The sequence below is a fragment of the Microchirus variegatus genome (assembly GCF_963457635.1).
Source record: "Microchirus variegatus genome assembly, chromosome: 23".
NCBI lineage: Eukaryota > Metazoa > Chordata > Actinopteri > Pleuronectiformes > Soleidae > Microchirus > Microchirus variegatus.
Genome location: NC_139824.1, coordinates 19,558,829 through 19,586,020, shown reverse-complemented (window position 1 = coordinate 19,586,020; position 27,192 = coordinate 19,558,829). Strand labels below are relative to the sequence as shown.

Below are 27,192 nucleotides of genomic sequence, written 5' to 3'. Positions count from 1 at the left end.
ACTATATTATAAACAATATTATACACTATTTTATTATAGACTATATTATAAACAATATTATACACTATTATACCCTAATACACTTTATTATACACTATATTATTATACACAATATTATACACAATATTATACACTAAATTGTACAGTATTATACACTATATTAAACAGTATTATACACTATATTATACATTATATTGGTACAGTATTATACCCCCCCCCCCCCCCCCCCCCCCCCTCGTGACGGCAGTGACAGCGTTAATCACAGTCTCCTCCTTCTATGTAAATGTATGTGTTTCTATGAGAGAGTGAGGAGGAAGAAGAGGAGGAGGAGGAGTCTGGTCTTCGCGGATGTGTTGGTCCTCTCGCGGAGGTGTGTGTGTGTGACAGAGTGTGTGTGTGTGTGTGTGTTCGGTCAGAGGCAGAAGAAGAAGACACCTCGCCGCCCTGCGATGTGCGCGTGCAATCATGTAATCCCAGTGTAATCTGCACATTTAAAGGCGCGTGAGGAGAGATTATAACACGATGGGAGGACAGATGACACGGAGCTCTCTGTACGGTAAGACCGCGGTGTGCTCTTCATCTTCATCATCATCATCATCATCATTGTTATTATTATTATTATTGTTATAATAAGGTGTCGCGAGGAAACCTTTCATTCATTCATTCATTGGCGATGATTATTGAAGCGCGCTCGCGCACCCTGTGTATCAGGTAACATTGTTTCTGTAGCATATGCTTCAGCCGCCGACATTGTGACGTCACGGGGTTCATTAGAATAAGACAGCTGCGTCCTCCTGTAACACACATCTGTGTGTGTGTGTGTGTGTGTGTGTGTGTGTGTGTGTGTGTGTGTGTGTGTGCGTGTGTGTGTGCGTGCGTGTTTGTGTGCGTGTGTGTGTGTGTGTGTGTAGTCCTCATTGAGACCAAAACCTGGTTGTAGTGAGGCAGACCCTCATGTCTGAGTGTATGGCCTAATATTGTTAGTGTTAGACATGGACTAGTTATGGTTAAGGTTAAGACTTTGTTATGTCAATGTACAGGCCTTAAAGGGACAGCTGCTAAGTGTGTGTGTGTGTGTGTGTGTGTGTGTGTGTGTGTGTGTGTGTGTGTGTGTGTGTAGTGATAGTGATAGTTGGGTTTCCCCTCTGTGTTAAACCCTGCTCTGTAGTTTCCCCTCTCTCTTTATTGAAGGACATTCTGTCGTCATTATTGACAGAGATGTAACTTCTCTCACTTTGATTATAGTTGTATTATTTACACTAAACCAGTTTATTACCTTAAAGCTAGTAAAACGGTTGTTGTGTCATTAGTTTGCTCAGACACTGGCTCGACTGTGATGGTGAGTGTGCTTTAGGCTGAATAATAAGAAAACCTGGATAGGACAGAATGACTGAATAATCTTTATTTAAATAAATAAAAACAAAGAAAAAACAGTTGTTGATTATAGCAATAACATATTAGATTACAAGTTAAGTGAAATAAAGTGGAAAAGTTTAAGTTCTTGGTCAAACAAAAGTAGCACGAGGAGGGTTTATAAAGTGCTGCAGTTTTAGCAGTGTGTACACACACATATATATATATATATATACACATACATATATATATATATATACAAACATATATATATATATATATATAGAGTCATCTCTCAGATCCTCATGAAACCACAAAAACCTTCACCGTCACACCAATAAAGGGCCTGTGTGTGTGTGTGCGTGTGTGTGCATGCAGCAGTTCATCCATACATTGATTTCCTTTCCTGTCACATCGTCCTCTTCTCTGCTAACACTGAGGTGAAATCATCCATTTCACATGATTTATCAGATTCCCCTGTGTGTGTGAGTTGATTTTTTACTCTGCACAAACATCTGAGCAGAAGAATTTCCTTAAATCACAAACACAATGAAGTCAGAGAAGTGATGTTCCATATATCTCTAAACCATCAATATCAAATCTTCTGATTGTTTTTATCATAACCTTTTTGAACCATAATTATAGTACAAATGTACTCTGTATTATACTGATTGTATATCATTGTAGAGTGAAGCCCCGCCCCCTCTCACAGTGTGTGTCCTCTGCTGATGGTTCTAATTAAAGCAACGTTTATAAATCCAATTAGTTAAAGAAGGTCAGACTAAAGCAGCAGAGCAGGGAGAGGAGGAGAGTGCAGCATCATCATCATCATCATCATCATCATCATCTCTGTGGGATTAAGGCCAAACATCTAATGTGTGTGTGTGGTCAGTAAAGCTGAAGAGTTAGCTGATGAGTTAGCTGCGATGGACAGTTAACTGTTAACTGTGTGTGTGTGTGTGTGTGTGCAAACTAAATCTCCAAATAAAAACTGCAAACGCTCCCTCAGTCATGGCTGATAGTATTGCTTGACAGAGCTATTTTCAGATGCAGGACGCAGCATTTAAATGTTATTTAATGTCTGTTCATGACGACCAAACAGAGGCAGAATAACAAGGATTCATGATGAAATAATCACACGTTTAGGTCCGTCCAGTCTTTAAGTTGTATTTATTTATTAATATTCATGACTCACTCATCATGGGTCACATTATTAGGCACAGACAGCAGGGTCACATGGTGTGGTCTTCTTCTGTTGTTGGTTTAGATGTGTGTTCAGGGATGATCTTCTGCACACACACACACACACATGCTCTACCAGACATTTCCTCTTCTTATTTTCTTATCTTATTCTGACCTGTTCTCTGTAAACACTGGAGATGATTGTGTGTGAATATAATTATATTTGTGTTGTTTTTTTATCTGTTTTGCTGAAACGAGCAAACGGTTCGTCAGTGAAACAAAACTCATTTTTAAATCACATGATCACCTGATGCCTGTGTGACCGTGACCTGTCACCATGGCTACGAGTCATCTGTCCGTGCATCCACACTGAGGGGATGGATTAGTCATGACTGTTGCCTAGCAACCATTTGGTAACCGTCATCATCATCATCATCATCATCATGAGTGATGAGTCTGTAATGAAAGACCAGTTAGAATCAGACAGAGACGCAGTTACAGTGAAGAACCTGAAGCTTTCTGTGGAACTGAAATGTTGTTTGTTGTTGTTTGTTGTTGAAAACATCTGAATAATTAAATGATTGATTTAGGACGCATCTCAGTCGCTGCTGTATATTTATGAAACATTGAATTGTTTGAACGTAAACATCCTTCAGTTAAAGTCTGATAAACCAGGCTTTAGGAGGAAGTGTCAGTGCCTGTTAATGTAAATGTGGGTCAGTATCACACATGAATTTCAGCTGCTGAGTTTGCTTCTTTAAACAATAAAACCTTTAATAAGCGGAAAGAAACAAACCTTTTTAAAGTCGCTTTAGTAAAGTAAAGCATATTTGTTCTCACAGTATAATGTTAGCTTTAGCTCTTGTTTCTCAGAAACCTGCTTAAAGCTAACAGACGGCAAATATTTGAAAGCTTTTCTTTCATCATATAAAGTCCTGTTTGTCCACTTAAGTTGATGGTTCACGGGTAACACTAGTCTGCACACACACACACACACACACACGCACACGCACACACACACACACACACACACAGCTCAGCTCTCACTCACCATCAGCTAAATGAAAGGGTGAGAGATTATCTTACTGCTGCACAGAGACGCTCAGTCAGGTATGACAGGTGTGTGTGTGTGTGCGTGTGTGTGTGTGCGTGTGTGTGTGTCTTCATAAGAAGAACATATCCTTGACCTTTAACACGGCTCATGAAGAGGCCGTTTTCTGAATGTTTTCATGTAATTAGATCAGCTGACTGTATGGATTCTTCATGCCATAGATTCATATAGAACAAAGGTCACCAAAGGTCACCGTGTTTGACCACATTTGATCAGTGTTTTTTGCTTTGTGGATAAAACCAAACATTTGTAAACATCATCTTTTTAAGCTTTGTAAAACTCTTATTAACATTTTTAACATCTTATGAACGTGTTTAATCCAAAAAAAGAACTGAGAGACATTATTAAATATATGTCACTAACGTACAGTTGTGTGTGTGTGTAGACGCTAAAAGCACCAAAGTGGACCATAAATATGTGTCAGAGTAAACAAAAGGCATGTGTTGTATCTGAGCTCAGAGCCTCAGATGATGCTGATCTGGACCTTAAAATACTGACGGTTGCTAAGCAACGTGAGTGTTTGTGTGTGTACAGCAGCTGCGTCTCTTTAGAGTCTGTTGATGCATTCATGTTTCTGCTCTGCTGCCGCTCTGACTAAGACAAAGACCTGCACCGGCCTCTCAGTGTAGGGCCGGATTGAACCGGACACGCTTACAGGCGTAACACTGGAACTGGAACTGGAGTCATTATTATGGGATAGAAAGAGACGAACAGGAGGGAAAAGAGAGGGAAGACAAAGAAGAAGAAGAGAAAGACAGAGCTGCTGTCCTTATGTTGTTATCAGGTCTGCACAGGACATCTGCTGCTGCTGCTGCTGCTGCTGCTGCTGCTGCTGCTGCTGCTGCTGCTGCTGCTGCTGCTGAAGCTGAAGCTGCTGCTGCTGCTGCTGCTCCACGCTGTAACACTGTCAAACACAATCAGACACTACACTCAATATATTTACTGTGTATATACATATACAGTATTTATATATATATATATATGTAAATGATGATTGTCATTGCTCACGTTTGATTTGCTGAAGCCTGAAAGTGAAGCTCATTCTTTCCATTGTAAATATTTCAATAATGATGATGAAATCAGTATAAATGAGACTTTTCCTTGTAATGACTCTCTAAATCTTTATTGTTCCTCATTTATGAAACAAACGCTCGACAGGAAATTGTGATTGTTATTGTGATCATTTCCACTCAGACGTTTCTCTGATGTTTTCCTTCGATGGAGCTCAGCTACACAAATTTAAAATCTAACTTCATATTCAACAATATTCCTCATATTCCATATTTTCAAGCCTGTGTTATCATCCAAGTTAAAAGTGATGTTTTCCCCAATATGTGATTAGTTTTGTATAAATATCGATCCATTATTCAACGTTTTTCCAGGTGAGAATTTGGAAAATGTGTAACAGAGCAAACGTGGCTGTTACAAAATGATAATAAATAACCTCTATAGTTCAGCTGCAGAATACTAATTCACTAATTCAGTCGTTTCTAAGCTCTGGAAAATCTGTAAACACTTCCACAGTCAGTCATGTCTTTTAGATTTTTATTTTATTATTATTATTATTACTGCTCACACAATAATCAACAGAGACACAAAGGACTTTCATGCGAAAACAGTCAAAACAGTGACGTCAGACACTGATGTGTGTGTGTTTCCTCCCTCTCAGACTCTCTGGGTGGTCCTTTCCCGTCCACCTCACACCGATGTCACCACAAACCCAAACGCTGTCTGCCCAGTCTGCAGTGTGGCGGTGTGGGGGCGGGGCCTCTGCCCATCACTCCACTGCTGTTCCATCCAAACGCCAAGGGCTCACAGATCGTCATGGACGCTGCTCAGAGATCAGTGAAGAGACAGGCCAGTTTCTGCAACGCCATCACCTTCAGCAACAGACCTGTCGCTCTGTATGAGCAAGTACGACTCAAGGTAAACTGTCAGTCTGTCTGTCTGCTTTAAGCTTTAATAAACTCAGTTAACACTTTATGACAGGTGTAAACCATGAGAGTTTATGTATGAGGGATGTGAATCTTTGGATGTCTCACGATTCGATTTGATTCTGATTCTTATTAGGGTTAGGTTATGGCATCAAAACAATCCAGTTTGTATAAGATAATGTGATCATGTGATCACACAAAGACAAACTTAAGACAAAAGTTAACATTTATTCATTCAAAACAAATAAAAACTTGCATAAATAAAAGCTTAGACTAGCTGCAATAAACTGCACACAAATAACACAAACTGGTGTTTTGTGTGGTTTTTCAAAATAAGACACTTAATTTTTCATTTTATTTTATTTTTTTTATGGATTTTTGAAGTTTATGAATCCATTCAGAATCGTGGAGGATTAGAATTGCGATTCCTATGTGAATCTATTTTTTGCCCCAGCCCTAATATGTATGTGTTCCAGCTGCAAACACTAAACTTCTCTCAAGTTTCAAGGTTTTATGGAGCAAAGAAACCAGGAAATATTTACAATAAAGAAGCTGGTAATGAATTGTTATGATTCAAAATGTAATTGATAAGTGAACAGTGTGAGATATTTCTGTGGTGACATCATATATTTGTCCTTCTTCTTCTTCTGTTTAAAGGTTTCTAAAAAGTAAATGTTCATCATTTAGACTCCAGTCTACAGAGTCACTTTTAATCTGCACCACTTTCTGTGAAATAATCCAATCAAAACCACCTTAATCTCCTCTGCACAGATTACTAAAAAGCAGAGCTGCTGGAGCGGAGCTCTGCGTCTGGGCTTCACCTCCAAAGACCCGGCCAGGATAAACCCTGACACCCTGCCTAAGTACGCCTGTCCAGACCTGGTCTCTCAGACTGGATTCTGGGCCAAAGCTCTTCCCGAAGAGTTCGCTAACGAGAGCAACGTCGTCGCCTTCTGGGTCGACAAGAAAGGAAGAGTCTTCTACCGCATCAACGAGTCCAGTCCCATGTTGTTCTTCAGCGGAGTGAGAACGGCCGACCCTCTGTGGGCTCTGATCGATGTTTACGGTCTGACACGAGGAGTTCAGCTGCTCGGTAAGAGTCCAACTTTACTTAACTTAACTTTACTTAACTTAACTTAACCTCAGAGGAGGAACCTCCGTGAGATTTGGCCTCAGAGGCCTCTGTGTTTACTGTGTTTACTGTGTTTACTGATCAACAACAGTTAGAAACACCAGAGATAAACTAATAAAGAGACAGAGTGTTTGCTCGTGGAGGAAGAACTGAACAGATCTTTTAAATGCACTGAAAACGTTTATTGTTGCTGTGCAGCGATGGCTCCGCCCACGTTGAGCAGGTACTGTTTTTGTTAGTGGAAAACCAACCTGAGGCGAGTGGAGCTGGAACCGTATGTGAGAAATCTATATCTATAGTTTCACTGTATCCTTGTGTTTACTGTAAACGTGTCCTGTTTGTATCTGAAGAATATTTGACCTCATGTTGACGTGAAAGCAGCACAGGGATGCTAGGTAGCTTAGCATAGATAGCGCAAAGAACTGGACACAATGGTGCGAGACCAAGACACACACACACACACTGTTATTGTATAAATAGAGCTGGGGTCAAAGGTCGTGTAGATAACTCATCTGATTGTAATCATGTTGATTGACGCGGCTGTCGTCATGTTTTAAAACACCCATTTTTTCTTCTTCTTAAGTGGAACAGGGTGGGTCACTCCCAGCATATATATATACATATATATATATATATATATATACGTATATATATATATATATATATATATATATACGTATATATATATGTATACACGTGTTTATGTAAAATCTTACAGAGAGTTCATAGAAGCACTTGTTAAATGTGAGGATTCTTTTGTCTGAAATAACGTGTGTTTTTCTGACTGACTGTGGTCTGACTGCTCTGCTGGAGTTTAACAAACATGAAGTCATTTGGAATGAGAGAGAGATGGACGATGATTTGATGATCTGATGATTTGGTGATTGCGAGCTCTTGTCTGGCTCTGGTGTTTGATTTGGCAGAACTCGTCCTCACACTTAATGGCAGCACTTAGAAACTCTGATGCTTCGCTCTGACTCTCCAACAAAAACACACACGAGCAGAAAATCGGACTTTTCTCCACTTTATCCACAGGAAATCTGTTGTTTCTGAGCTGAACCTGAATCAGGTCCAAGCTCATGTAGTAACATCTGTGTAACATCACGGGTGACGGCTCCAAGAACTCAGAGCAACAAACCAAATGTGTACGATTGGAGTCACTTTTAATGGAAACTCATTTTCCTCTTCAAAGACAGATTTACCATTTACAACCGTAACGACTGTTTAAACAGATCGTTTTAATGAGGGTTAACCAGAGGTTACTGTGTGTGTGTGTGTGCGTGCGTGCGTGCGTGCATGCGTGCGTTGTTGTTGTTGTTGTTGTACACCCTTTAAGAATGTAATGTCCATGTGTCATGGTCAGAAAACGTTATTTTATTATAAATGACTTTAGATGATTCCCATCTTCTTCTTCTTCTTCATGTGAGACTGATGTGGCGGCGCTCTAGCGCCCTCTATGGACGCGCCTCCACTGGTGCTGTCATGGCAGTGATCGGCACATTCAGGGCACAGACAGCAGCCATTTTGGCTCTTTGTTATCATCACCATGTGTCGTCCTCCGTGAGCTCGCTGCTCTTTTCCTAAAGCCTCGTGTTCAAAGCTGAGGATTGAGTTTGTGCCAGAGAATAAAAAGCATCCTAACATCAGCACAAAGACCCTCTGATCCCTCTCTCTCTTCACTCATTGATCTGTATTCCACGTCTTCCTCCCTCTCTTTAATTCTCTGATTTATCTCCATCACTCTCTCCTTCTTCTTCCTCCCTCTCTGACCTCAGCTGACCACCTCCCTTTATCTCCTCTACATCTGCTCCTCATGTCCTCTTATCTCACTTTCTTTTCTCCTCTAACTCTTATCTATCCTCTCAAATCTCACCAGAGCTCCGTTTCCTTTTTCCTCTTCCAATACTCGAAGCCCTCTCTTCTTCACCTTTGCTGACATTGGATGAAAAACCCTCCAGAGAGTGTGGATGAAGATAAGCCCTGTGAGATTGAATCTGTGTGAGAGGGAGAGTAAATCCTCCACCTTTACCTCTACGCCCTCTTCTCTCAAACCCCAGCCACGGTCCATCTGCTGAGGCAAGGAGAGCCACTAAGTCAGCCTCCTCCTCCTCCTCCTCCTCCTCCTCCTCCTCCTCCTCCTCCTCCTCCTCCATCCACCTAATGAAAAACATGATGGTGTGAATCAGAGCCTGTGTGTGTGCTGTTTATTCTGACCCATAAATGTCACTGTGGTCACTCCCTGTGAATGAGTGAATGAATGAATGAATGAATGAATGAATGAACAGTTGCTGCATTCACTTTGAAATGTGAGCAGAATTAAGATTCATGTGATGAAGTCCACGCCTCAACCTGTCCACACACACACAATGTCAGCAGATGCCTCCTCCTCTTCCTCCTCTTCCTCCTCCTCCTCTTCCTCTCTGATGTCTATTCATTTAGAAAACAAAGCTTTATCTTTAACCTTTAACTAGAACCAGCTCACTACTAATAACTAATAACCCTAACCTTCACCTAACCACAAATTTAACCAGTTCTTTTAGCAATGCAGAAAAACACACACACACACACACTCAGTTTCTGGCCTCGTCCAATAGGAAAGAGTGTGTGTATTATTGTGTCTGAAAGGGACCAATAGGACAAAGGGACAGTATTGGCTAAAAACGCAGGTGCACCGTGATTAGCAGGCAGCAGCTGCTGAGGTCACAAACGGACACACACACACACATACACACACACACACACAGTTCTTTCATTCCTCTTTCTTAACATAATAACATAAGGAGCAGTGAGTAAAGTACAGTACAGTAGAGTCCAGTGATTCTCAGCAGCCTTTAATGAAGTGAAAGTGAACTATTTTCAACAGATCCTTGTTCAGGGTGATGCCGACTATTATGACGGTAAATTTCAAGTCATTCCGAGATACTTTTTGTTTTTTTGAAGAAACTCAGCTCACTGTCAAAGTGCATCAGGGCAAATGGATCATTTCATTATTTTCAAAAATTCATTAAAATTATTCCTTATGAGATTTTCAAATATTTTCAACTGATCCTTGTTCAGGGCGATGTCGACTATTATGACGGTAAATTTTTAGTCATTCCGAGATACTTTTTGTTTTTTTGAAGAAAGTCAGCTCACTGTCAAAGTGCATCAGGGCAAATGGATCATTTCATGATTTTCAAAAATTCATGAAAAATATTCCTTAAGAGGTTTGCAAATATTTTCAACTGATCCTTGTTCACGGTGATGCCGACTATTATGATGGTGAATTTCAAGTCATTCCGAGATACTTTTTGTTTTTTTGAAGAAAGTCAGCTCACTGTCAAAGTGCATCAGAGCAAATGGATAATTTTCGGATTTTCAAAAATTCATGAAAATTATTCCTTAAGAGATTTGCAAATATTTTCAACAGATCCTTGTTCAGGGCGATGTCGACTATTATGATGGTAAATTTCAAGTCATTCTGAGATACTTTTTGTTTTTTTGAAGAAACTCAGCTCACTGTCAAAGTGCATCAGGGTAAATGGATAATTTCATGATTTTCAAAAATTCATTAAAATTATTCCTTAAGAGGTTTACAAATATTTTCAACAGATCCTTGTTCAGGGCGATGCCGACTATTATGACGGTAAATTTCAAGTCATTCCGAGATACTTTTTGTTTTTTTGAAGAAACTCAGCTCACTGTCAAAGTGCATCAGGGCAAATGGATAATTTTTGGATTTTTAAAAATTCATGAAAATTATTCCTTAAGAGATTTGCAAATATTTTCAACTGATCCTTGTTCAGGGTGATGCCGACTATTATGATGGTGAATTTCAAGTCATTCTGAGATACTTTTTGTTTTTTTGAAGAAAGTCAGCTCACTGTCAAAGTGCATCAGAGCAAATGGATAATTTTCGGATTTTCAAAAATTCATGAAAATTATTCCTTAAGAGATTTGCAAATATTTTCAACAGATCCTTGTTCAGGGCGATGTCGACTATTATGATGGTGAATTTCAAGTCATTCTGAGATACTTTTTGTTTTTTTGAAGGAACTCAGCTCACTGTCAAAGTGCATCAGGGTAAATGGATAATTTCATGATTTTCAAAAATTCATTAAAATTATTCCTTAAGAGGTTTATTAATATTTTCAACAGATCCTTGTTCAGGGCGATGCCGACTATTATGACGGTAAATTTCAAGTCATTCCGAGATACTTTTTGTTTTTTTGAAGAAACTCAGCTCACTGTCAAAGTGCATCAGGGCAAATGGATAATTTTTGGATTTTTAAAAATTCATGAAAATTATTCCTTAAGAGATTTGCAAATATTTTCAACTGATCCTTGTTCAGGGTGATGCCGACTATTATGATGGTGAATTTCAAGTCATTCCGAGATACTTTTTGTTTTTTTGAAGAAAGTCAGTTCACTGTCAAAGTGCATCAGGGCAAATGGATCATTTCATGATTTTCAAAAATTCATTAAAATTATTCCTTAAGAGATTTGCAAATATTTTCAACAGATCCTTGTTCAGGGCGATGCCGACTATTATGACGGTAAATGTCAAGTCATTCCGAGATACTTTTTGTTTTTTTGAAGAAACTCAGCTCACTGTCAAAGTGCATCAGGGCAAATGGATAATTTTCGGATTTTCAGAAATTCATGAAAATTATTCCTTAAGAGATTTGCAAATATTTTCAACTGATCCTTGTTCGGGTTGATGTCGACTATTATGATGGTAAATTTCAAGTCATTCCGAGATACTTTTTGTTTTTTTGAAGAAAGTCAGCTCACTGTCAAAGTGCATCAGGGCAAATTGATAAGTTCATTATTTTCAAAAAATTCATTAAAATTATTCCTTAAGAGATTTGCAAATATTTTCAACTGATCCTTGTTCGGGTTGATGTCGACTATTATGATGGTAAATTTCAAGTCATTCCGAGATACTTTTTGTTTTTTTGAAGAAACTCAGCTCACTGTCAAAGTGCATCAGAGCAAATGTATAATTTTCGGATTTTCAAAAATTCATTAAAATTATTCCTTAAGAGATTTGCAAATATTTTCAACTGATCCTTGTTCGGGTTGATGTCGACTATTATGATGGTGAATTTCAAGTCATTCCGAGATACTTTTTGTTTTTTTGAAGAAACTCAGCTCACTGTCAAAGTGCATCAGGGCAAATGGATCATTTCATTATTTTCAAAAATTCATTAAAATTATTCCTTATGAGATTTTCAAATATTTTCAACTGATCCTTGTTCAGGGCGATGCCGACTATTATGATGGTGAATTTCAAGTCATTCCGAGATACTTTTTGTTTTTTTGAAGAAACTCAGCTCACTGTCAAAGTGCATCAGGGCAAATGGATCATTTCATTATTTTCAAAAATTCATTAAAATTATTCCTTATGAGATTTTCAAATATTTTCAACTGATCCTTGTTCAGGGCGATGCCGACTATTATGACGGTAAATTTCAAGTCATTCCGAGATACTTTTTGTTTTTTTGAAGAAAGTCAGCTCACTGTCAAAGTGCATCAGGGCAAATGGATCATTTCATGATTTTCAAAAATTCATGAAAAATATTCCTTAAGAGGTTTGCAAATATTTTCAACTGATCCTTGTTCACGGTGATGCCGACTATTATGATGGTGAATTTCAAGTCATTCCGAGATACTTTTTGTTTTTTTGAAGAAACTCAGCTCACTGTCAAAGTGCATCAGGGCAAATGGATCATTTCATGATTTTCAAAAATTCATGAAAAATATTCCTTAAGAGGTTTGCAAATATTTTCAACTGATCCTTGTTCACGGTGATGCCGACTATTATGATGGTGAATTTCAAGTCATTCCGAGATACTTTTTGTTTTTTTGAAGAAACTCAGCTCACTGTCAAAGTGCATCAGGGCAAATGGATAATTTCATGATTTTCAAAAATTCATTAAAATTATTCCTTAAGAGGTTTGCAAATATTTTCAACTGATCCTTGTTCACGGTGATGCCGACTATTATGATGGTGAATTTCAAGTAATTCGGAGATACTTTTTGTTTTTTTGAAGAAAGTCAGCTCACTGTCAAAGTGCATCAGAGCAAATGGATAATTTTCGGATTTTCAAAAATTCATGAAAATTATTCCTTAAGAGATTTGCAAATATTTTCAACAGATCCTTGTTCAGGGCGATGTCGACTATTATGATGGTGAATTTCAAGTCATTCTGAGATACTTTTTGTTTTTTTGAAGAAACTCAGCTCACTGTCAAAGTGCATCAGGGTAAATGGATAATTTCATGATTTTCAAAAATTCATTAAAATTATTCCTTATGAGATTTTCAAATATTTTCAACTGATCCTTGTTCAGGGCGATGCCGACTATTATGACGGTAAATTTCAAGTCATTCCGAGATACTTTTTGTTTTTTTGAAGAAAGTCAGCTCACTGTCAAAGTGCATCAGGGCAAATGGATCATTTCATGATTTTCAAAAATTCATGAAAAATATTCCTTAAGAGGTTTGCAAATATTTTCAACTGATCCTTGTTCACGGTGATGCCGACTATTATGATGGTGAATTTCAAGTCATTCCGAGATACTTTTTGTTTTTTTGAAGAAACTCAGCTCACTGTCAAAGTGCATCAGGGCAAATGGATCATTTCATGATTTTCAAAAATTCATGAAAAATATTCCTTAAGAGGTTTGCAAATATTTTCAACTGATCCTTGTTCACGGTGATGCCGACTATTATGATGGTGAATTTCAAGTCATTCCGAGATACTTTTTGTTTTTTTGAAGAAACTCAGCTCACTGTCAAAGTGCATCAGGGCAAATGGATAATTTCATGATTTTCAAAAATTCATTAAAATTATTCCTTAAGAGGTTTGCAAATATTTTCAACTGATCCTTGTTCACGGTGATGCCGACTATTATGATGGTGAATTTCAAGTAATTCGGAGATACTTTTTGTTTTTTTGAAGAAAGTCAGCTCACTGTCAAAGTGCATCAGAGCAAATGGATAATTTTCGGATTTTCAAAAATTCATGAAAATTATTCCTTAAGAGATTTGCAAATATTTTCAACAGATCCTTGTTCAGGGCGATGTCGACTATTATGATGGTGAATTTCAAGTCATTCTGAGATACTTTTTGTTTTTTTGAAGAAACTCAGCTCACTGTCAAAGTGCATCAGGGTAAATGGATAATTTCATGATTTTCAAAAATTCATTAAAATTATTCCTTAAGAGGTTTACAAATATTTTCAACAGATCCTTATTCAGGGCGATGCCGACTATTATCACGGTAAATTTCAAGTCATTCCGAGATACTTTTTGTTTTTTTGAAGAAACTCAGCTCACTGTCAAAGTGCATCAGGGCAAATGGATAATTTTTGGATTTTTAAAAATTCATGAAAATTATTCCTTAAGAGATTTGCAAATATTTTCAACTGATCCTTGTTCAGGGTGATGCCGACTATGATGATGGTGAATTTCAAGTCATTCCGAGATACTTTTTGTTTTTTTGAAGAAAGTCAGTTCACTGTCAAAGTGCATCAGGGCAAATGGATCATTTCATGATTTTCAAAAATTCATTAAAATTATTCCTTAAGAGATTTGCAAATATTTTCAACAGATCCTTGTTCAGGGCGATGCCGACTATTATGACGGTAAATGTCAAGTCATTCCGAGATACTTTTTGTTTTTTTGAAGAAACTCAGCTCACTGTCAAAGTGCATCAGGGCAAATGGATAATTTTCGGATTTTCAAAAATTCATTAAAATTATTCCTTAAGAGATTTTCAAATATTTTCAACTGATCCTTGTTTAGGGCGATGTCGACTATTATGATGGTGAATTTCAAGTCATTCCGAGATACTTTTTGTTTTTTTGAAGAAACTCAGCTCACTGTCAAAGTGCATCAGGGCAAATGGATCATTTCATGATTTTCAAAAATTCATTAAAATTATTCCTTAAGAGGTTTGCAAATATTTTCAACAGATCCTTGTTCAGGGCGATGCCGACTATTATGATGGTGAATTTCAAGTCATTCCGAGATACTTTTTGTTTTTTTGAAGAAACTCAGCTCACTGTCAAAGTGCATCAGGGCAAATGGATAATTTCATGATTTTCAAAAATTCATTAAAATTATTGAATATATTATATATTTATTTTTCAACGGATCCTGACTATTATGTTGGTAAATCTCAAGTCATGTAAATAATTTTAAATATGTTTTTTGAATGAAAATGAGAATCATGATGTCAAGATTTCCATTCCCTCTGATATCTCGAATCGTATCCCAATCGCAATTAGATGTTTATTCAAAATCGTTCAACCCTAATTCTCAGCATCATGAGGTTCACTATATCTTGTATCCTGGAGTGACTTATCCATGAAGAGACAGCAGCATCAATAAAATGAGGTAAATGAAAGAGCTGAGGCTCATCATTCTCCACTTGCTTGGGAATAACTCGTCTTCAGATGTTGTTGATGTTGCACTGAATGAATGAATGAATGAATGAATGTGTGATTGTGACATACGTTCTTTTCTTATTCCAGGCTTCAGAATGTCTGCTCTCTTCACAGCTGTCATGTCTCTGTCAGTTGTTGGACTCTAGAGCATCAGTGTCCCACAGCTAAGCTAATAAGAGCTAAGAGCTTTATCTGCACTAAGGCTCTTAGGTCATGGTCTGATAGAGATGGACACTCTCTTTCATCCACTTCATTCTCCTCCACCTTTTCATTTCACTGACTTAAGAGACTCCACTAATGCTGAGGTCATACATCCACATTTATACTTTACATCTTTGTTGTTTCTTCTCGTAAACACTGTAAATGTGTTAGTGTGGACGTAGCCTCGTGTTTACATTCTATATTTAAATGGACTGATGTGAATGTGAAGTAAAAAACAAACCCTGTGTTTACTTGCTAAATCTGCTGAAACACTATCTCTCTCTCTTTCTAACAACAGCAGGCTAACTTTAGCTCTCTCACACACACACACACACACACACACACACACACACACACACTCAGAGGTTTTATTTAGTATTTAGAGCAGCAGTGTTAGAGGACGATGAGTTCTCCTCAGAGATGCTGTATTTGTGCACATATGACTTCTACTCCTGCTGTGATTATTGATTATTGTTCAAATACACGTTCATAAACTGCTGCTGTTCAAATGTCTTTAATATAAAAGTTCGGATTCGTGGTATTTTTACAATCTTATATTTAGTATTTAGTGGATTTTAAAAATGTTGAGAGCTGTGAAACTAAACTAAAACACAAGCAGCTCACGTCAGGAAAACATGAAGCTCATCACAAACTCTGCTTCTGTTTTCATTTCAAAGGATTTTGATTCTTTCCTTGGTTTCCATTAAAATATGTTGTTCTATTTTGTATTTATAGGGCAAAATATGTAAATACAATTGAATAATTATTAAAATAATATGACTGCATTAAGACGCAATGATATAACTGCAGTAGAATCTTTTAAGAATCTCAATCATTGATCAGCTGCAGGATTCATCTGAGCGTAAACGTCTAAATCCATGTCCTCTGCAGACAGTGATGGTTCCTCCTCATGCTTCATATAAAGTGGTTTTAAACTATCTGTTGTCTCCCCCTCTGCAGGCAGTGAGATGGTTCCTCCCGACTGCCTTCGTCCACGCTCCTTCACCACCGTCCGCTCCTCGTCTCTTCGCCGCGAAGCCAACGACTCTCGCCTCTCCATCAGCCTCTGTGACCTCAACCTGCAGCAGGACGACGGCGGCAACGCCCAGAACCACGCCCACCACCACACCCTCCACCTGGCCTCCTCCTCCTCCTCCTCGTCCACCTGTCCCATCCCTCAGAACTCTCTGAACTCCCAGCAGTCGTCTCTGCTGCCCTCTGCCCTCGACAGCGACCTTCACTTCCATCAGCTGCGCGGCGCTCACATCAAGACGCTGAACGAGCAGACGGTGGCTCGCTCTGAACACGGCCGCGAGGAGCGTACGCTGGTCTTCACCAACCGACCGCTGCACACCGGAGAAACCGTCTTCATCAACGTCACTAAGTCCAGCCCGGCGCGCGCAGGCTCTTTGTCGTACGGCGTGACGTCATGTGACCCGGCCGTGCTGCGTCCCAGCGATCTGCCGTACAACCCTGAAGCTCTGGTGGACAGGAAGGAGTTCTGGGCCGTGTGCAGAGTCCCCACTCCTCTGCAGAGCAACGACATCCTGGGATTCTTAGTCAACCAGGAGGGCGAGGTCATCCTCAGTCACAACGGCACTAACGTGGGCATGCAGGTGTGTGTGGACAACTCCCGTCCTCTCTGGATGTTCTTTGGTCTTCACGGGGCCGTGTCTCAGCTGAGGATTCTGGGTAAGAAAATCACTCACAATACATCTTTTAGTTTAATCAAAGAGGTTTTCATGCATTTGGGGACGTGAAAAGATGCTGGATTTTAAAGTATTTCTTTAAGGAGTAGAGGTTTTAGCTCTCTGACTTCTACCTTTTCTATATAAACCCTCTCAGCAGTTGTTGTTGGTGTGAATATACAGTGAAGTATCTGGGATTGTACGTTTAAAACATGTTGACATCAGCGTGAATTTAAATACAACACAGTTTGGTCACAGGAGATTTATCACAGATGCATTTTATTTATCATTTGATGTTCGTCCTAAACGATGTTTATTTTGAATGAAGCACATTTTGATTTATTATTCGATTAGTCGACTGAATCGATTCTTTATTCGGTGACTAGTAAACTATCTGAATAGTTGTTATTGTTGTTGTTTATCATTATCGTGCAGACAACCATCGATGATGTCATAGTCTCGTGGCTCCGCCTCTCTCTTGTGCTTACATTCTCGGTCTCTCGTCTTCGTCGTTGTCGTCTTCATCTTCTTGTTTGTCGAGGTTTGGTCTGTTCGTTTGAGGATAACTTTTATTTTCTTTCCTTAGTCGTGGCTTTCTTTATTCTGTCTCTGTTTTTATTTTAGTAAAGCTTTATTTTAAAAAACGACCTTGGTGTATTTCTGTAGCAGCGCAGAGTCGTTTGCTGTGTTTCCTGAAACAGTGCAGTGTGTTTCAAAATGACAAAGAAAAAGATTGTGTTTGTTGTGTTTCCATGGGGATGTAAATGTGTTGTTTTGTGACAGCAACAGAGCATTCGACATGTTTCTAAGATATCATAGATTTAAGCAGGTGCAGATTTTATTTACTAAGCCTTTTGTTAAGTGGCGGAAATGTGTTTTTCCTGCTGAGAGCCGTGTTTTTGTCCCCTGGTGTCAGCGACGCACACAACAGAGTTATCAGCCATTAGTTTGTGAGTCTCTCTGACACCACTGCCCTTCAAAAACATCAGGAAACCTTAGTTCAAGTGTGTGAAAAGCAGAAGGAAGCTCTTCAAATGTCTTTGTTCATGAACGACTGTCAAAGAAAACAAGTCCTGGTGAAAGGAAGCAGCCTCGAGACAAACAAGACTTCAAACTATTGCTTTTAAAAACCAGTTTTTCACTGACGTATCACAAAAGCTCAACAGCAGAAATTCATCGTCGGTAAAAGACTTCTTTTGTTAATTCTGCACTTAAGACGTGCAACAGTCAAAACAGCAGCAGCCTCAAGTGTTTGTCTGTGGAAGAAGAAGAAGAAGCTTCTAAAAATACATCCTGCTTTTTGTCACTGATAGCAGCGGAAAAAGGAAGCTGAGGTTAAAAGAGGGGAACGGTGAGGTCAGCTCTGCACACACACACACACGTGTGTTACCTTCATTTATCAACAGAAACCTCTACAGTGTATTGTCTTCATATTTCTGTGGACGCTGCGATGAGCAGATATACGTGACCATGTGATCACACTTGGCTCAGATCGCCTGGTTTCTCTGTGGACTCTTCATCTAACATCATTTACTGAAACCAGAGCCTTTGGCAGCACAACACAACACAACAGGAATAGCAGAACAATGAAAACAGGTCAGAGTCACATCTCCACGTCTCTTTATCTCAGCAGATCTTTGAATTCCCACTCAAGTGTGAATCATCTTTACATTCCAGCTGCTTCCAATTAGGAAGCAGCTCTTATCACAGTGTTGCAGCTCTTCAGATATTACTCTGTGTTGACTGAGGAGAAACTGGACTCACCTTCTACACAGAGGGATGATGTCCTGGGTTCTGCTGCTGCTGCTGAAGCCGCTGCTGCTGCTGAGGGACGACTTTATAAAGCAATCCTCATCACAGAGAGCTCACTTCAAACCAAACAATCGACAATATATGGATGAGGATAAGGATGAGACAGAATTTTATATATAAATAAAAAGGTTTCAAAGTAAAAACCCCACATTTGGCCATATTTACAGGCCTTTTTTTACTGTTTCGATTGCATGTAAATACCCTACATTTAACATTAAAAGCCAAATAAATAAACCAGGTGTTCTAGATAAATGCTCACATGTAGGAGGTTAAAAGTCACAGTGGCCTCATATAAACTTATATTTGGCCTATTACATTTCTGCATTCTTATATTACAGTAACCCAGGGGTGGAAAACAGTTCTTCTGACCTGTTGGTGACACTTGATCTGATCACTATCTTCTCTGGAGAGTAAATACTGTTTGTAAAACTGTGTCCAATAACAAACTACAACTGTTTGACCCACAGCCAAAAACACTCCCCATGTTCATTCTGCTGAGATATTTACCAGAGTGCAGATTAACTCTGGTGACCTGCAGTCGTCTGCTGTCCAATCATATCTTTAGAGAAACACAAGACATAGATCAGCTGATGGAGATATTGACAGATATTGAGGAGAGCTTGTGTCTCGTGGTGATGAAACAGAACACCCGTCCTGTCATTGACCCACTTCACATGTATTATAGATGCTATTAAAACGTCAGCGCTGATGTCTCAGCCCACACATCCTCACACTCTGCAGCTGCCACACTCTTCATCATCTCCTCATCCTCTCACTAAAGTCTACACCTGTTTAAATCGGAAATATCTTCACATCAAGCTTGTGATGTTTGCTTTAGACGATTCCAACTGAACATTTCTAAACGAGGAGCTGCTGTTCTTCTGTGGAGGAACAACAGTAAAACACTGTGTACACATGTGTACATACATGTCCTGTACATGTGTACATACAGTACATGTCCTGTACATGTGTACATACAGTACATGTCCTGTACATGTGTACATACAGTACATGTCCTGTACATGTATATACACGTGTGTTCATGCATGGAGGCACCTGAGCTGAGGAATGACTGTGTCCTTTGTCTCTTTATAGATTATATCTCCACCACAGACACAAAGAAAACTTAAACATTTGTGATCTGCTTTATCTCTCATTTACACACACACACACACACACACACACACACACACACACACACACACATTCTTGTACTTGCTGCATACTGAGGACCGGGTATAAGTGCTGACAAAGTGAGGACAAGCATTTCCACTTTATAAATCAACACAATTACAAATATCTACTTCATGAATGACATCTATAAAGAACTATTGGTTGCAGTACCATAAAATGTCTGCAGGTGGAGCCCCAAAGCAAAAAGGGCTGGAAAACTTTTTCGAAAAACTTTCGTCAAAAATTTGAAAAAATCTTTGACAAAAATGTTTTGGTCCAAAATTGGACCAAAGATTGTTGGTCCAAAATTTGAAAAAAAAATTGGTCCAAAATTTGAAAAAAAAATTGGTCCAAAATTTGAAGAAAAAAAATTGGTCCAAAATTTGACAAAAACGTCATACTATACTATGTCGTCCAAAATGTGATTTTTTTGTGAAAACAAAGTGAGGACCGGCCAAAATGTCCTCACTCCGTAAAATTGACCTCACTTTGTTGGTTAAAAACCCTCACTGGTCCTCAGTATGCTGCAAGTACAAGAACACACACACACACACAGCGTGGACAGCAGATTCCTTGGCTTTTTCATGTCACATTATAATCTATGACGGGCACAGGCCTGCAGGCTGCTGTCACACACACACAAACTCCTCATCGCTGGCCCCGCCCACTTCTCTGCTCACATACTCGACATAGCTCCCATGTTTGAAAGGAACCTCCAAACATGTGCTGAAGATGGACGATGGTTGTCTGGTGAAGTGAACGTGTAGTAGTTAGAGACGTGGTCACAGAGTTACATCATCGCTGTCACAGCTGTTCACGCAGCTCCAGTTAACGTGATCGTGAGGAGGCGTGAGGAGGCGTGAGGAGGCGTGAGGAGGCGTGAGGAGACATGAGGAGACGTGAGGAGGCGTGAGGAGGCGTGAGGAGGCGTGAGGAGGCGTGAGGAGGCGACTCATGTTACAGACTCTTCAGCCTCGATGTGTAATTTATTATTTCATCGCTCGATAAATGAATCTCAGCCTGAACATGATCTCACCATGAAATCACTCACTGGTTGGTCGATGTTTAGACAACTGAAATCAGGATGTTGGTAGATGTCGACTGTCCACTCCACGTCCACTGTATTTAATAATCTGTCCAATAATGTTTATCCTCAGCCTTTGCAGAACCAGACTGCAGATACATGTGAATTATGCAGAACTAGGACATTGTGTGTGGATTCTGTTTAAATGTCAGATGAGAGGTAGAGTGTGATGAAGAGGACACGTGTTCAGTGTTTCCTCATACTCATCTATACATAGACAAAGGGTCGACCATCTCACATGTTCTACTGTCTAACATGATGACCTCTTACGTCATGTTACACACACACACACACACACACTGTGCATACTATCATTTACACTCCTCAAGGCACCAATGCAACCGCAGGGACACACACAAAAGAGATTTTTGTTTAACCTCCTCCTCCTCTCTGTCAGGGACCACATCAAACCACATCAAACCACATCAAACCACATCAAACCAGTCCTGTTCAGGTTCAGGTTTGAGGACACGTGGGACACATTCCTGAGCTGCATCTCCTTATCTTACAGCATCTGATCAGCAGCAGTTTCACTTTCATCGCTCACAACATTAACGCTGTCATGTTACATCACTGACTGGAGCTTTGACTCACTCATGCACATGAGACGTGAGGTTTTTAAACTGATTAGCTCCATGTTTTGTTCTCAGCAGCTAAACAGAAGAGGTTAAAGTGAGCTAAATGAAGCCTGGTTACTTCACTGTGATCTCACTGTGCTGCCGTGTACATCCCACAGTGTAGTGATGGAGAGTCAGAGCTCCTATGACTCTGAAAGTCATGTAGTGTGAAATTGGCTTCACACACTCAGACGACTCTGGTTTCCGTGCAGGACAGAGTCACCAGTGAAACACAGAGATGAGATTCACCACAGTGCTTTTTCACATCTACTGCATTGTGATTGTGATCAGAGAGGTTTGAGCTCTGCAGCAGCCTCTGCTCTGTGGAGGTTCTGTCACGTACACCAACCAAAGCTGTGTTTCCATCATGGAACAGTTGGGTTTGGTACAGTTTGGAATGGTAAAGCCCTGGGTCAAGCTTGCACTTTTTTATTTTTTTATTTTTTTAGGGTTAGGGTTCGCTTGCACTTTGAGTGGGAACAGTACCGTACTGTAGGTATGGAGCATGTGCAGTGGGTAATCAAAGCACAATTGTCATCAAAGCTTTGTCACCAAAGCACTTTTTGGGTATATTGCTAATCTTTATTTTCCAGTCTTTCATCTGTAACTGATCATCAGAACTTGTGCGCTTTGTCGGTTTACAACTTATTCTGTTGTGTGTAGAATAAAACCTCTTAAAAACACTTGAGTTGTTGACCGTAGTTGTTCTGGTCGCACTTTATTGAGCTGTTGGAAGCAGCCGGTAAGAATCTGGACCGTTGTAAACAGTTATTGTAACCGTTGTTAGAGAACACAGCGCCGAGAGGAGAACGCCCACTGTTGAAGACCAGCGCCGGGACCCTAAAGACGCCACAACAGGCAAGCTGAAGCCCAGAGACAACGGGGCCGTTAAAGGGCTGAAGAAGTACTGCAGCCGTGAGTAAAGTGAAGCCGCTAAAGATCCAACGCTGAGCTACTAGAGGAGACGAGCAGCTGCTGAGTAGCCTCGACATCGCTGGCTTTTGATCAAAGCAATTCCCTTCCTGAAGTGAGTTGAGAGAGAAGCAAAATGGCCGACAACAAGCCAGAACTGGAAAGCCTGCAGCGGGGATGGTCCAGTGCAGAAGACATCCTTATGAAACGCATGTACCGTCTTAATGCCATGGCTGGACTTCCAAGTGGAAATGGACCATCGGAAGAGATGGCAATACTGAGTGCTGATTATCAGAGTTTCCTTGACACCAGCCACCAATATGTCACAGCACTGGAGAAGATGGAACACTCAACAGACGAGGGTGAATGTGGAAAGCGTGACGACGCCCGGGCAAGGAGGGACGCCACTATAAGAGAGTACCACACCACAGTAGAAACGCTATGGTTCGAAAAAGCAAAGCCCAACATAGACGCACTCGTGACACAATTCAAAATGAATTTGGAACAGGTTGAGGCACTCCGCAAAGAAAAAGCAGTGCCGTGGATGGACCGAGAAATCGAGGACAGAAGATTGGATCGAAACCTCTATAAACTCAGAGACGCTGTGCATGTTTGGAAAGAGTACCGGCCGCACGGAAAGGACACATGGAGACTCTTTTTGTCATTAAAACAAGACAAAGAAGCACTAATGGATGATTGGCATAACTGTGCAACTGTTACAGCCCCATTTGGCAGGCAGGACACTCAAGGGCTCAACAACCCTCCTCCGCAGCCGCGACCTAGCGTCAGTTATGCAAACCTCCCGAGTACGACCAACCACAACTTCACTTTGGGACAAGGACCCAGTGCAACCTTTACTCGACCCCCAACCCTCGCAAGCACATCGCAACACAGCCAAGCCCCAGACGACTTCAGCATAGCACAAAGAGTTAGCGCACCACATGATGGGGAAGACAGTTCTTTGTGCGCCCGATCTAACGTGGAATTCGCTCCACTGAGTTGGCCAAAATTCAACGGAAGAAGAAGGGACTATTGGCGTTGGAAGGCTGATTGGACGAACATTGAAGCACAAGCAAACCCCACAGGGTCGCTGGATTACAAGAAACTGATTCTGTTAGAAAGCATCGATGAGACTATGAGAGATCAACTCAACCTGGGGTATTGCACGGATGTGAACGACATCTTCAGAGAACTGGAGAGCCACTACGGTGACATTGCCTCTATAATGGAAGAGATCCTCGCGGATCTAGAGGCTCAACCCATCGCACCAGAGGGCCAGACCTGGGAGACATTGAAGTTGATTTGGGCCATTAAAAGGGCAATAGTAGACCTCAGAGACCTGGGGTACGAAGGCACCATGACCCACCCCCTGGTAACCCGGCCATTGGAAGGTAAACTACCCCCCAACATGCGAATGGATTGGTTTAAATATGCTAGCAAACCTCACCATCAAGTCTGTCTAGAAAATCGTATGGACAAACTCTTGCAGTTCTTAATGAGCCGAGAGTCGGTACTCATGAGAGTAATTGATTCGGAAGCCAGACGATTACCCCTTACCAATGAGAAGCCCAGTTCCCGCAAGAAGCCGGGAGACCGGAAAAAAGGAAGGAGGTCTTTCACTGTGGCATCGACCATCAGTCAGGTCCAACAGCTGGTGGCGTGTTTAGGTAAAGGATACCATGATGAAATTAAGGGCAATATGCATCAATATGTATGTCGTCTATGGACCAAACCTTTAGTTGTTCATGCTGTGTGTAATGTGTAGTACGTTCCTACTCAAGAACTTTGTGTGTATTTTATGTGAAACTGTTTGGATTAGTTGTTGTGGCTTAGTTTATTGAGCTGTAGGAAGCAGCCGGTACAAATCTGGACAAAACCCCACATTTTGGATGTTTTTATTGTCATGTAAATGGTCGTCCTCTGAATCACACTACCTTTCAGGCAGGTTTTAGGGTTTAAGGTTTGGTGACCCTATGATAGATGATCAGTCTCCAGAAATCACAGTGACAAATGATCTTGTTCCTTTCGTTTCACCAAAGTAACACCCACTTTTTTGTCTACTTTTAGGCTCCACCCATGCCGGAGATCCACAGGCCTCGTCGAACCCCAGTTCACCCTCCTCCTCCCCACACACGCCCAGCGCTCTGGGCAGCGGCAGCTCTGATCCTGTCCTGAACGGAGGCCTGTGCTCTGCTGCTTACTGCAGCTCTGCGGGGGGTAGGTACTACTGTAGCAACCAGTTAGCAATCAGCTAACGTTAAGCATTAAGTAGAACGAGGTGTGTTTGTGTTGGTATTCAACAGAACCTGGAATGGAATGTCTCTCATGAAAAGAGTGGTCTCTCTCTATATACCATTACTATAATATTTCGTCAGCTTCAAGATACTTATGTACGTATATTCTATCATGTTGATATAGTTTTGACCACTTTTCTTCTATAACAGGGACGACCCCGAGTTCACCGATCAGCCTCCCCAAGTCTCCTACGTTCCCGTCAGGCCGCAGGCCTTGGTCCGATGAGTGCTCCATCTGTTACGAGAACACGGTGGACACGGTCATCTACGCCTGTGGACACATGTGTCTGTGCTACACCTGTGGCCTCAAACTCAAGAAGATGTCCAACGCCTGCTGTCCAATCTGCAGGAGACAGATCAAAGACATTATTAAGACCTACCGCAGCACGTAAGGTGGTGACGGCCTCAAGTCCTGGAGTCGAGGACAGACGTGTTCACTCAGTGAGAACTCTGTGACTTTGATTTGTTCTTTTCATACAATTAGTGGATTGTATATTGGATTTGTTTTGGTACGGCTTCATTCAGGTGTCGTTGGCTTCACTGAGGTCTCGTTGGCTTCATTGAGGTCTCGTTGGCTTAATTCAGGTCTCGTTGGCTTCATTGAGGTCTCGTTGGCTTAATTCAGGTCTCGTTGGCTTCATTGAGGTCTCGTTGGCTTCATTGAGGTCTCGTTGGCTTCATTGAGGTCTTGTTGGCTTCACTGAGGTCTCGTTGGCTTTGTTTAGGTCTCGTTGGCTTCATTGAGGTCTCGTTGGCTTCATTGAGGTCTTGTTGGCTTCACTGAGGTCTCGTTGGCTTTGTTTAGGTCTCGTTGGCTTCATTGAGGTCTTGTTGGCTTCATTCGGGTCTCGTTGGCTTCTCTGAGGTCTTGTTGACTTCAGGGTCATGACGTGGCCATGAGTTTGGCTTAGAATTTTCTTGCCTGAAGTGTTTGCTCTCTCCTGAGAACTTGAAATACTTTTTTGAGCCATATTGTAAAATAAACCCAGGATGAAGACCCATTTGCACCAAAGCAGCCGAGTCTCTTTTGTGCTGAATGTCTTGATAACGGCTCTCTGAGCGGGTGAGTGAATAATATCCTCATCCCTGTGGCTATAAAAAGCTCAGCTGCAGCAGGTGATGGACTCAGGACGTCACAACTTGTGTCTGTGTGTTACTGAGCATCGTAACGATGGATTCCTTTAATCGTCATGGTGATTTTATAGTGAGTGATGTGAATAGAGGTGCGAGGTGGTAGGATTGTAACACCTGTTGTACCTGTTGTATAATCTGATGTACCGTTATGGTAGTTCTATTGCAAAAGTCACTAGTTGCTATATTGTCGTGCTAGCTAGCTAGCTAGCTGCTTGCTCTGCAGTGTAACATTGACTGAACTCAGCAGCGTCCTCTCAGAAACATTCACAGAACACAGAAACAGAAGCAGCAGCTCCAAACAAATTCTCCTCAGGGCCGATCGTATGTGAATATTTCCCAGAATTCAACCTGGTGCACTGTGATCACTGGAGACAAGCGAACACATCCTCAAAAACAGCTCACGGGTTAGTCACAGGATTGTTGCCATGGCTTCAGGAAGTCGCCACAGTCACATGACTCAACCTCCTGCCTTAATCATACACCCCCCCCCCCCCCACACACACACACACACACTCTAAACCCCCCACCGAGTTACAAAATGTGGACAAAGAGGAAAAAAGCACACAAATTTATAGCTATTTTTATATCACAAATCAATGACATTTAAATATTACACTGTAGAAAAGTATTTGTGACAAATCTTTCACCAGCAAAACACATGAATTCAGTCGGGGGGGTTTCTAAAGCTCATATACGCTCAATATTAGTGAGATTCCTTTAATTCCAGTGTAAAAGGACTCGTTTCACCTGTGTGTTGTGCAGTTGTTCAGCAGTAAAAACCCTGGAGACACTTTTCTCTTCTTCTTTGTGTAGATAATCAAACACATGAGGCTCAAACTCTTGCTGCTATGAACGCGACACACGTTACTGTGTGATTACGCTACAGCTGGAAGTGTTCATTCACATTTGAATGTTAACTTATGTATTTAACATCTTTTTTTTATCAATGTGCTCAAAAAAAACCAACAACTTTTGTCCGTGTTTTGTTTTTTGATCAGTCGTCTTCATCATTGGAAAACCACAGGTTTCTAAACGTGTTGTCGTGTCCTGTGACGGTGAATGACACATTATTGCAGAACACAATCCAAACCTCAGAGATTTGAGCTTGTGGTTTTATTACAATCCCTGATT

General features: G+C 40.6%; 1 protein-coding gene across 2 annotated transcripts; it reads left to right on the top strand.

Moving 5' to 3' along the window:
• Window positions 1-522: 522 nt before the first annotated feature.
• Window positions 523-25,319, top strand: neurl1aa (neuralized E3 ubiquitin protein ligase 1Aa; the record flags this gene model as incomplete). 2 transcript variants are annotated; one of them, XM_083909498.1, is made up of 6 exons in its annotated part: window positions 523-556; window positions 5,316-5,572; window positions 6,352-6,673; window positions 16,308-17,039; window positions 24,701-24,818; window positions 25,052-25,319. In XM_083909498.1, 6 exons carry the CDS (start codon window positions 523-525, stop codon window positions 25,317-25,319), a joined length of 1,731 nt encoding a protein of 576 aa, XP_083765624.1. The 2 variants fall into 2 exon arrangements, with proteins under 2 accessions (XP_083765624.1, XP_083765623.1); XM_083909497.1 differs by having other exon boundaries at window positions 24,701-24,850; window positions 25,078-25,319.
• Between the last annotated feature and the right edge of the window lie 1,873 nt (window positions 25,320-27,192).